Source organism: Poecilia reticulata, chromosome 3 (assembly GCF_904066995.2).
Source record: "Poecilia reticulata chromosome 3, P_reticulata-male-v2, whole genome shotgun sequence".
Taxonomy (NCBI): Eukaryota; Metazoa; Chordata; class Actinopteri; order Cyprinodontiformes; family Poeciliidae; genus Poecilia; species Poecilia reticulata.
In genome coordinates, this window is record NC_088832.1 from 604,303 (window position 1) to 615,382 (window position 11,080).

The 11,080-nt window shown below is 37.1% G+C and overlaps 1 protein-coding gene across 1 annotated transcript in view; it reads right to left on the minus strand.

Moving 5' to 3' along the window:
• Window positions 1-11,080, minus strand: part of LOC103462314 (uncharacterized) — a 44,858-nt gene that overhangs the window by 2,401 nt on the left and 31,377 nt on the right. Inside the window, exons 29-43 of the mRNA XM_081604865.1 lie at window positions 10,395-10,648; window positions 9,864-10,035; window positions 9,393-9,637; window positions 9,053-9,236; window positions 8,209-8,428; window positions 5,599-5,771; window positions 5,448-5,517; window positions 4,435-4,556; window positions 3,605-3,636; window positions 3,350-3,518; window positions 2,638-2,733; window positions 2,118-2,158; window positions 1,088-1,303; window positions 865-966; window positions 540-668 (exon numbers count right to left, since the gene is read on the minus strand). Of these exons, the coding sequence (XP_081460991.1) occupies window positions 540-668; window positions 865-966; window positions 1,088-1,303; window positions 2,118-2,158; window positions 2,638-2,733; window positions 3,350-3,518; window positions 3,605-3,636; window positions 4,435-4,556; window positions 5,448-5,517; window positions 5,599-5,771; window positions 8,209-8,428; window positions 9,053-9,236; window positions 9,393-9,637; window positions 9,864-10,035; window positions 10,395-10,648 (2,225 nt within the window). The remainder of the gene's footprint in view (window positions 1-539; window positions 669-864; window positions 967-1,087; window positions 1,304-2,117; window positions 2,159-2,637; window positions 2,734-3,349; window positions 3,519-3,604; window positions 3,637-4,434; window positions 4,557-5,447; window positions 5,518-5,598; window positions 5,772-8,208; window positions 8,429-9,052; window positions 9,237-9,392; window positions 9,638-9,863; window positions 10,036-10,394; window positions 10,649-11,080) is intronic.

Genomic DNA, 11,080 nt, shown 5'->3' on the forward strand with positions numbered 1-11,080 from the left:
TTGTGCTTAAAACATCTGCTTTTGTTTGGTGTAATGTGATATTTTGATTTTATGAAACAGATTTTTGTTTTACCTGTCATCCATTAAAGTGCAAAAAATAAAAGCTTGAAATTCTTTACTCTATGTATAATAAATTTCTGTAAAATGACTGTTTCATTTTCTGAGATGACTGACTAGAAACATTGAAGAATCACCTAATATTCAATTTGTTTGAGGTTTTAGAATAGAAGGAAAAGTGATGATTCTCTCACACAAACTTTAGTGGCTTCACCCCAAAAAGCAATGCCAACTGCTAACTGAAAGTCATGTAAATAAATACAGCATACACACTCAGTGTCCCAAGCAGTGTGAGATGTTGTGTATGTCTTTTTGTGTCTACAACAAGGAATCCATCAGTCCAAGTTTTCTTTTGTTGAATAAGATTTTTCTCTTTTTCTTCCTTTGCCACCATCTTACCATAGTTTCAAATTAAATCAAACATGAGAGTTTAGTTTAGGGTTTTTGATGTCCACATTTTTGTCTACATTTGAGGAACTCACAGGTTCACAGTCCAGGGGGTTGAAAGGAGGACAACTGGTCCTTGTTTCCTTCATCACACTCTGTCCGCTGATCTCCTCACATGTGTATTGCACACACTTATCACCAGGTGGGACAAACGTGTTGTTGACCTGAGTAGAAATGAAGAGCAGTCAGCTAAAAGCAGCAGGCCTGAACGTGTTTAAAACACACACAGCATGTACAGTAAGGTCAGGAATGAAAGATCTGCTCTGTACCGCTAAAGGCTACATAGCTTCATACTGCTGTGATTAATAGGTCAATTCTTATTTTCACAGCACGTACAGTAAACACAGTATGTTTACTGACCTCAATGATGTGGACTGTGTTGTTCCCAGAAGTGGTGAGAATGCAGCTTTTCTGTACACATGAACCACAGCACTGACCTGCTGCAGGCTGATACTCAAACCCCTGCAGACAGACAGACAGAATGAATACATCCATGGTAACCTGTAGGAGCTTGATTGGTACCAGATCCACTATAATAATGCGTGCAGCAGCATCCTGAGTGATGTTCGGTGAATTCTCTTACTTCAGAGCAGTTTGTGCGGCAGACAACAGGTCTGCATGTGATGACATTGAGTTTGGTGGTGGGGTGTGTGTCGAGGCCGCAGTAACACTCCTGGCAGGCTGCAGGAATGAAAGACGACTCCTGTCCATCTCCTCCTGTCCCTGGTGGCGCTGCAGCTCCTGATGCCTCCAGTGGAGCTTCTGTTACTGTCTGCGGTGTCGGTATCTTGGCACCAGGCTGTAAAGCCACACAGCTTTAGTTACTTTCCTCAGGTGTTAAACTCTAAAGAAGCTCTTCCAGAGATTTGCTTCTTTTTACAGCGACTGAGCTTGAACAGTCTGACAGGTAAAGTCCAAAAAATGTAAAAAGATATTGGATGCTACAGCAAAAACACAAAATTGTACAAAGTGTTTCCATCTAGTTTCTACTGCAAATATGTAAAATACATGACATAAGACACAAATAACTAAGTAGCTTTTTACCAAGATAAATAAACATCAATAATGTTTGAATATAGATAAAATAGTTTCACTGGCTGATTTGTTTTCGCTAATAAGACATTTTTCTGGTTTTAAGTGAAAAAAAATCTAAATACTATTTTATCTATTAATTATTGACTTAAAACAACCTTAGGATCCAAATCATCTCAATTGAAAGTTCAGATTACAACATTTTAGTTGTGACCATGTCACAGGCTGACAAGTGAGGCAGTTTTTTTTGTCTTCCGTGTCTTTTAATCTTGTGTTTATTTAATTCCTAATAATTGTTTTAGTGATGTAATGAAGTGATGGAACCACTGTAAGAAGAGTAGCAGCATTGCTAAGGCTCAATGTGGATCCTAAAGGAACTAACCAAACAGGCCAGCAGGAGTGGATGTGGGCATGACTGAGACACCGTACATCGTTCTTTTGTGGTAAAGATGAAATAAAAGAAAAGGCTTATTATGGTTATGAACAGAACAGAACGTGTCAGGTTTTAATAGAGAAAATAAATCCTTTGATAGCAAACTGAACAGTCTGACCTAATCATTCAATAAGATTAGTTTCCTCACCTTGAACTCAGTCATGTCATAGACACACACACCTTTAGGAACTAGAGACAGAAAGGAGACAAGTTGGGTTTTAATATGATTATGTAAAATAAATGATCCAGTTCTATTTCAAGTGAGCAGAAATCTGTATTTAAAACGACTATATGAACATTGATGTTTAACAAAGTTCTTCATATACATACGTACAGTTTATGAAAAACCATAGATGTTTAATTACTTTCCTCAATATGAATTAGTTGCATCAGTTTTGTGGTTTAACATGTGAAGAATCAGATCGTTAGCAGGTTGTAAACTGATTTAAATCAAACATTGAATACATAGAAGATACACTGCAGATTTCACTGTCATTAATAAGGGAAGTTAAGAAAAGCAGGAGGTAGTTAGACTGTAGGGAGAACGGGGCTGCCTGCTTCGTCACGTCTTTCATCATGTTGGACCTTTTTGTTTGTTACTCAGGAGGTAAATCCTCTCCCGGCATCCAGAACTGATGCAGTAACTGGTCCAGACTGGAGTCACTCACCACACTCGTAGGATGGGCAGCAGCTCCTGTTGGACACATGAAGCTGGAAGCCCAGAGGACAGGCCACAGGACCAGCACACAGGTTCAGGTTGCATTCTATTGGAGGCAATGGCAAGACATGCTGCTGTAAAACTGCATTAAACTTTGTCATCACAAACAACAAGTATCAAAGCAGAAGTTCTGAAGTTTTGATTCGTATTGTTTGCTCTTATTGCTGGACCTTGTCCAGGAAGTCTGAGCTCACAATAACAACCAATCAGCTGCTCACAGCAGCACCTAACTCAAAAACATAAAGAACATCAGGATCATTATCAGAGTTTATCATTGAGGTCACAACGGCTACACAGTGAAAAGAGATTAGGTTATTTAGCATTTTAAACTCCTGATAACAGGACACAGACATGAGTCAGGTCTTCATATCATCCTCATCTCTTCACAGACTCCCTGTTTACGTCTGGACTCTGTTGCAAAATAGTAATATCACATCCAGTCAGAAAAAAAACTTTTCAGTAAAAACAAAATGATTAAATTGAAGCTAAATCTTGAATAATTTTGGAGTTAACTAAGTATTAACTCTGTTTTAGGTGATCATTGATTCTATTATATACAATATTTTTTTATTAATGGAAGTTTAAGCTTACAGCCTTATTTATCGGTTACCAGGTTCAGTTAGCAGTGATGTGTTTACATGATATCATGTAACATAACTGACCACAGCTATGCGTGGTGCAGCAGCCTTGGGTTGAGTTGGTCAGCTGCTGGCCGGGCTCACTGCAGTTGGGCTTCTGGACCTCAGGACAGATGACCGGCTCACAGCGGACACTCATGGAGTCCTGGTCACACTCACAGCTGCTGCATTCACTGGTCCATGTTTCCCCTGGCTGGTGGGTACAGATGAGCTCATTTAGACCCACCGGTTATGATTTAATGGAGTACATGTAGATATGTGATTGGGCGCAGTTTTCACCTGTTTGGGTTTTCCATCTGGTCCAACACAGTCTGCAATCAAACCACAGAAAGGGGAACAGAGAGTATTTATGATTAACAAATAATTTGCTGCTTTATTGGGTGTGAGGGCAGGGCCCAGCTCGGAGGAATCAAGTAAAATAACTGGGGAATATATCTGACTGAGCTCCATTGACTGGCTCATTTCTTCAAAACTCTGAAATAAGTCAGTAACTTGAACAAAATGTGTTCTCAGCTCTATTTTCTACAGCTATTACCAGCTGTTTTATTCAACTAGTAGGGAATCTATCTATCTATCTATCTATCTATCTATCTATCTATCTATCTATCTATCTATCTATCTATCTATCTATCTATCTATCTATCTATCTATCTATCTATCTATCTATCTATCTATCTATCTATCTATCTATCTATCTATCTATCTATCTATCTATCTATCTATCTATCTATCTATCTATCTATCTATCTATCTATCTATCTATCTATCTATCTATCTATCTATCTATCTATCTATCTATCTATCTATCTATCTATCTATCTATCAAGTTTCATCATAGAGCACATTTCAGCAGCAAGGGAGTTCAAAGTGCTTCATAAAAACCTTGTTCATAAAAAAAGCATAAAAACAAAGTCCTTTACAACATCATAAGAAAGTAAGTTGTATAAACAAGTGTTTTAAAAGCTGTTAATTTATGTGTAATTTCCTGAACTTTATGAGAAAAGGATGATAAAAATGGATCTCCCATCAAAACACTAAGACTGTTCAGTCAGTCTGAACCTAAAATTCTCTGAAGACTCACTCCAAGCTTTTTTTCTCAATCATCTTACCGCAGGAGGCAACACATGTGTCATAGACTGTGTTGAACAACATGGTGCCCTGAGGACAGAAGCAGCCTTCCTGTGTGTAGTTGGCAGATGATGTCACATCTGCCTGAAACTTCCTGTTGTATCTGATGGGATTAATGGAAAGGTGGGTCACTGCTGGGGTCTGATTACATTTTTAATCTTCACCCATCACACCCTTTGAACTTTTTCACATTTTGTAGGAAAATAATTACAGACAAATTTTTCTTACAATAGAAAATGTTAAGTACAATACAGAGTGTTAGTATTTTTACAACCAAACATTTCTAAGTAGAACTACATTTATCTAGATACTTTAACCAAAAAGCAAACTTTGCTGCACCCAAATCAACTTTTATCTAATTTATTAAACCAAATGGTGCAAATGATTTGAAAAAAATTGACCCAAGTCCTGTTTTTATACCAGAGAATCAATACATTAAACTGAGATAAAATAATTTGGAAATTAGATGTCTTTCTTTTTATATAGCAAACGTGTAAAACCCTTTTGAAGTTTTGGATCTGTAGAGAATAACATAATTTTCCTACAAAAAAAGACAAAAAAATTACTTTTTAGCTTAGTTCTTTTTTTTTGGCTTGCAAGTACAACAATTTTTGGTCTATGTTACAAAACGTTTGGACACAATGCATCTCGTAAGGCTCTGTTCAATTCATCATTGATTGAAAAGAGACATTGCTAAATGATTAGATCAAAACATGGTCAAATTTTGGGATGGTCCTGTCAAAGTCCAAACTTAAATTCAATTGAGAAATAAAAGCAAGACTTGGACATTTTATTTCACTTCACAGTTATGCACTACTTTCTGATGCAAAATGAAATCCTATATTGGACATGCTGAGATTTGTAGCTGTTGTGCAAGTTTAAGTAAGTGTAAGTGTGGGTTTATTTATCTCTGAATTTTACCATCTACAAAGAACAATAAGGAACCTGCAACAAATAATACAAATGTAGTAGAGTGAGAAAATGTTTACTGGACCTGTCATTGCATGTGGGCTCTACTGACGGGCCACAAGCCATGTACACTTTGTTGTTTGGACATCTGTGCTCTACAAAATATAATCATGTTAACTTTAATATATTCCAGATCTCCAAAAGATGATATATGTGATAATGACTAAATGTCTCACCACACATTCCGTTGGTGTCACTCCTCCAGTCAATACAGACTCCTGCATTGGAACACTCAACAGCATACGCCTCCAGGCTGGAGCACGTGTCATTACCACCATTACAAATTCCATAGGTGCAAGAGCTCACAAACGGTGCAGGGGATATGAATGAGTGGCATGGGGTGAATAAACTAGAAAGACCATAGTTGCATATTAGAACAGCAGAAAATAGCTAAAACAGTTGCAGGCACAAATTTCTTAAAACTGTAATTCAATATAAGCAGGTGAAGACTTCGCGCTGCTCTAGAAAGGAACAAGATCCGATAATCCACAACCCGGGGTTCTGATTCGACATCTGCCTATCAACCCAAGAAACATCTCAACGATGCTGCAGCGGACATGGAGGATAGACAAAGCTCACCTATGGATAAAGAACTGAGCTCATGAAGAACATTCACCAGTTCAACTTTGGATTTATTCTGAAAGAGGACTCTGCTACGGCAAGATGGGTCCCTGACCATGGAACTTAAAGTTTTCTGCTGCCAAGATCAACTCAGCATCTGGGGAAGAATGGAACTGCATCCCAAAGCCTCTCTTAAGGTTTAGTGACACAGTATAGGGACCACATGGAAGTGTGTTTTCTAAAATTCTTTTATATTTTGATTTTTTGACTTTGATTGAAGTAGCTGTACATCATTTTCCCCTGCTAAAGCTTGCAAATAAAATATTAAAGTCTACTTGATGTTCTGGACAGTTAAATGAATTAAGTCATAGGGATAACAATTCTTCTGGTTAATATAAAATCAATGTTCATGATCCTAGTGAAATGGGGGGGCTTCAGACGTTTTTTTAGTTATGATGAATAATGACCTTGGGACTCGTGCCGAGTCTCTAAAATCATCTAGACTGTAACAAGTGCACGTTATTGATAGAGAAAGAGCTACCGTTAACTGGGGTGGTTTCTGGAGTTGGGCTACCAACGGCTATTTGGACGTCTGGTCCATTAACTGTAAAAGGTCATAATCTCAGGATCTGAAGGTAGTTAGAGTCTAAACGCATCTTTCTCACTTCCAGCTTAAACAGAATGCCCTCTATAAACTCATCTGTGATAATACTCAGGAGGTAGAGGCTTCACGGACTCATTAGATGAAGAGTTGGTCAGTAGTCAGTCAGTAGGAGTCTGAGAGGAGGTATTGGTGTGGCTGACTATTGCGTAATAACAACCCCCGTCTTAGAGCAAGTGTTGCATGACCCTTAAAGAGCATTGTGTATTTTCCAGGCACAAGGTTCCATTTTTTATAGCACAATCAAGTAATTATGTTACCTTCAGTTATTATAAAAACACTGTACATATCAAACGTATAAATAAATTTGACTTTGAAATATGACATGTTTGTAATTTGACCAGTCTCTTACCCAAAGGAGGGTAAGAGACTTACCCTGATTCTGATTCTCTGTGTCAGATCAAATTAAGGGATTTCTCAAACATACATGAAAGAATCAAAACAGCTCCACCCTTCCTGTCTGTTAAGACTTAGTTCCATTCATATGAAGCTAGGAGATGCAGAAAAAACGACTGGAATTAATCTCAAGTTTTTGCAAATATCACTTGAAATATAATAAACATAAAGACAGATTTTAACATAACCACTATGTTTCTGTTTTTTTAATAAATACATTAAAGAGTAAATGTATCATCTGGTTTGTATAACAGTTACTGTTATTTCATTGTAAAATTATTCCGAATATCCACTTTTAAAACTGATTTTGGGCAGGGTCATGCTGGTTTTAGGTGTGGCTGAAATTAGTGTATAAAAAGGGGCGTGTGCGTCGGCGCGCAGCGGCGCAACCGGAGAGGAAGACGCTCACCGTCAGATCTGTGCAGCGGGAGACTTGATTTGACTGATAAGTAACAAATGAAAGGAAAGATATAAAACAGCAATCAAAGTTTGCCCCAGCGCCGCAGATCGTGGGCTTTAGAAGCTGGATCGGAGCTTGCACCCAGGAAACGCTGCAAGATGCAAGAGGAAGCCAGTTTGCGAGAGGACGCCACCGGGGGGGGAAAGAAAGACACTCCCGGTGAGATCTGGACTTTTCTTTTTGGGGATTTTTGGTAGTACCACTCTTTTTTTTTCTCATTTTTTGGGGGGAGGGGAGTTAACGCTTTGTATTTTTCATTTTGGATCGGAACTTTGGATTAAATTGAGAAATTCTTCCAGGACTTTTAGTTTTTTGAGGATATGGAACTCTCTTGTGGACATTATTCTCTTTAAAGGAACAGGAATTTTTGGACATTTAACCATTTGGTTTTCTTTACTGAAACTGAGTGATTTAAATCTAACCTAATATTATTTTGCAGGGACTTTTGGTTACTGATCTATTTGTCAGAATAACTTTTTTTTTTTTTTTTAGTTTGTGGTTTTTGTAATAAATCAATGTTGCTAAAAGTCAACAAATTTCATATCGAGTGGTTGGATATTTGTTTTCTTGTCAAATTAAATGGCTTAACATATTTTACCACATTCCTGTGACAGATCCCCCTTGAGAATATTGTGAGTTCTGCTTTAAATCAAGCTGAATTTTACAAGATTTATGAAAAATAAATTGCATGTTTTGCGTTTTTCTGACCTGCTCATAAGTAGCTCACAGATGGCAGGTTTGCAGGTTGGTTGTGTTATTGGATTTGGGTGCTGTGAAGTTGGAGGTTGTGTTGTTGCAGTAACTGAAGGGAGGCTTGGGGAGACACAGCTGGTCCCGGGGAGAGTCCAGAGTCCTGCAGATTCTGAGCAGCTTTCTATCTGGCCATTTGGAGAACGGCAGTCATTGGCCTGCGAGTTGTCACAGGTACCTACCAACAAAGAAAGCAGTTAGTGGCAGAGCTAGAAAACTCAAAGAAGTCATTCTCTGGTCATTCCCTGGAAATTTACAAGCAATTCAGACAACATGTCGGCTTGTTTCTTTCGTCCTGTGGAAGGACATAAATATTCCATCCTTAATATATGGAATAAATATGTTTCATTTTATTTGTCACAATAGAAGGAAAATATCCATTACATCCATTTCAATATTTACAGTAAAATTGCACAATTGTAAGCGTGAAATATTCTTAAACCTCTTAGTGTAAATAAAGACCATCTAACCAGTTGATATTCATTCTAAAACAGAAAATGTACAGAAAAGAAATAGGCAGGGACTGTCTAGTTTACACAAAACAAACAAAGGTTGTTTAAAATTTTTCTACCTACTTGATTTGGGTTGGAATCAAAATGAGGTCATGTCTGATTTGGGTCTTGCTTCATTCACTGACCTTTGGATCATTCTCAGATACTGTCATCCTAAATAAGTGTAAATATAAATGCACCCCTAACTTTCCAAGTGAGATAATTTTCCCATCCAATCCATTATCTTTTGTTTCATATGTCCAAATAATCATCACTAAACATGACTGATAGTAAGCTCTCTGATAACTCACCACATTGTCCCTCAGTGTTTCCCCCAAACAGAGAATAAGGAAGGTCAATACTGAAGGAGGAGCCCCTATAGACAATTTTTGTGTTGATATCCTGTATCACTGCTGTGATCTCCATATCTGTGCCATAAAGTAGCATGACAGAATTTCTATATGCTGGATAGACACGTTTCTGATTCACATACACCTGTAGAACCCCAAAAACAACAAAAATATCAAGTTAAGGAAGGTTGTGAAGTCGTAACAACTGTCAATTACGTCATATTATGCAGAATATTTATTACATCTTATCTATACAAAAAATATCACAAGCTGAAATTGTTCCAGTTAGACTGCTGCTTACCACATTGGTTGGTGTTCCTGAAGTTTTCACTTGAGTCAAAACTGCCTTTACTGATTGATATGTGACACTTAGAGCCAGAGGGCAGAATGTGCTGTCTGAAGGGTCACAGTTATTGCTTCTAGTAATCGTTAAGTTATATTTTGAAATAATCTCCTTAACCAAGTAATAAGAGCAATTCTGTTGAAAATTATACATTTGTCCATCAAATGTCATGTAGTTGGATCCACTCCACACATTACATACACCTTCAGGAAGAGAAAGAAAAATGCTCAAAAATTAAAAAACATGACATTAGCAAGTGCTGCCAATATGATTGTATTTTTGTGAAATGTTATTAATTAATAAGAATATATGAAATGATAATTTAATGCTACAAAGGTATTTCATCTGGTTCAAATGGAACACTAAATGCAAAGATATAAAGATATAAAGCAGACAAAGTATTACATAACAATTCAATTTTAAACTTACATTCACATTCATAGTGGAAACAACATCCATTTTGTTCATAAATCTTGACAGGTTTCCTCCCATTGGTACAGATGGGTAGGGTTACATTTGGACAGACTGTAGCTGTGACCGTTACCTTGCCTTCGATGCAAGTAGATGTGGTACAATTGCTAGTATTCCAGGACTCTCCATTCTAATAGGAAAAAAATAAATCAAAAGTCAAATACAGCAGTGAGTTATCATTTATCACTGAAGGGCTTTGTTCTTACAAATTCCAGTGTTGTCTGGGACTGGAAATACCAATTATTTTGCATAGATCAAGTCAGAACATTTGTCATCGTAATCCAATATGATGAAAAGTATACTGCAGAATTGACTTGTGAAATGTATATATCTTGACGCATAGATTATTTGTAATATTCCCTCAGTTGATCGGGATCTGGATATCTTTGGTCGTACTTTGTGCTCTGACTATTCCAAAAATATCTGTCTGTGTCGGAACCAATTATTGATGAATTGCATACCTTAGCTGATGACATTATAATGCCTTACTTGTCTTGGTGGATACACATCAGAGCACTCTAGAGTAACTGCAGATGCTAATGTTGTTACTGTGGTCAGGTCTCCAGAGCTTGAAGTTGGGGCCTTTGTTGATGAGCTCAGTAATGAAGTAGAAGAATGTGCAGTAGTGCTAGACATTGACGTGGTTGGACATGGGCTAGATTGGGTTTCAACTTCACAGGATGCATTGCAATATGCACTGTAACACCACCCAAGGCCATCAGTAACATTGTATAACAAGTCTCCTGTGAATAAAAGATTATAGAGCAAAGTTTAGAACATTAAATAAAAAATGGATTCATTACATTTTAAATGCAAGGGTAATAATGAAATAAGGATCAAAAATGTGAATACTGAAGATTTATTATATTAAGATAAATATTACAACCTTGAAAGATTTAGCTGTTGTACTCAGAATTTAGAAATGTATTACTTAATTTAAACAAAAATAGTCTTATCAATCTAAAAGCTGTACAGAGTATCATGAAATGTAGATAAGTTTGAGAACATATCTGTACTCTCTATTCCTGTAATAATTACCCATATAATGTAATTTTATAAAACTGTTTTGGCAGCCTTATATAAAGTCTTCAAAAGTCGTCTGTAAATCTGATTCCCTAAAAAAACTACAAGACGACAGGATTCAGTGCCAGATAAATCTGACAAGTTTGTTTTAA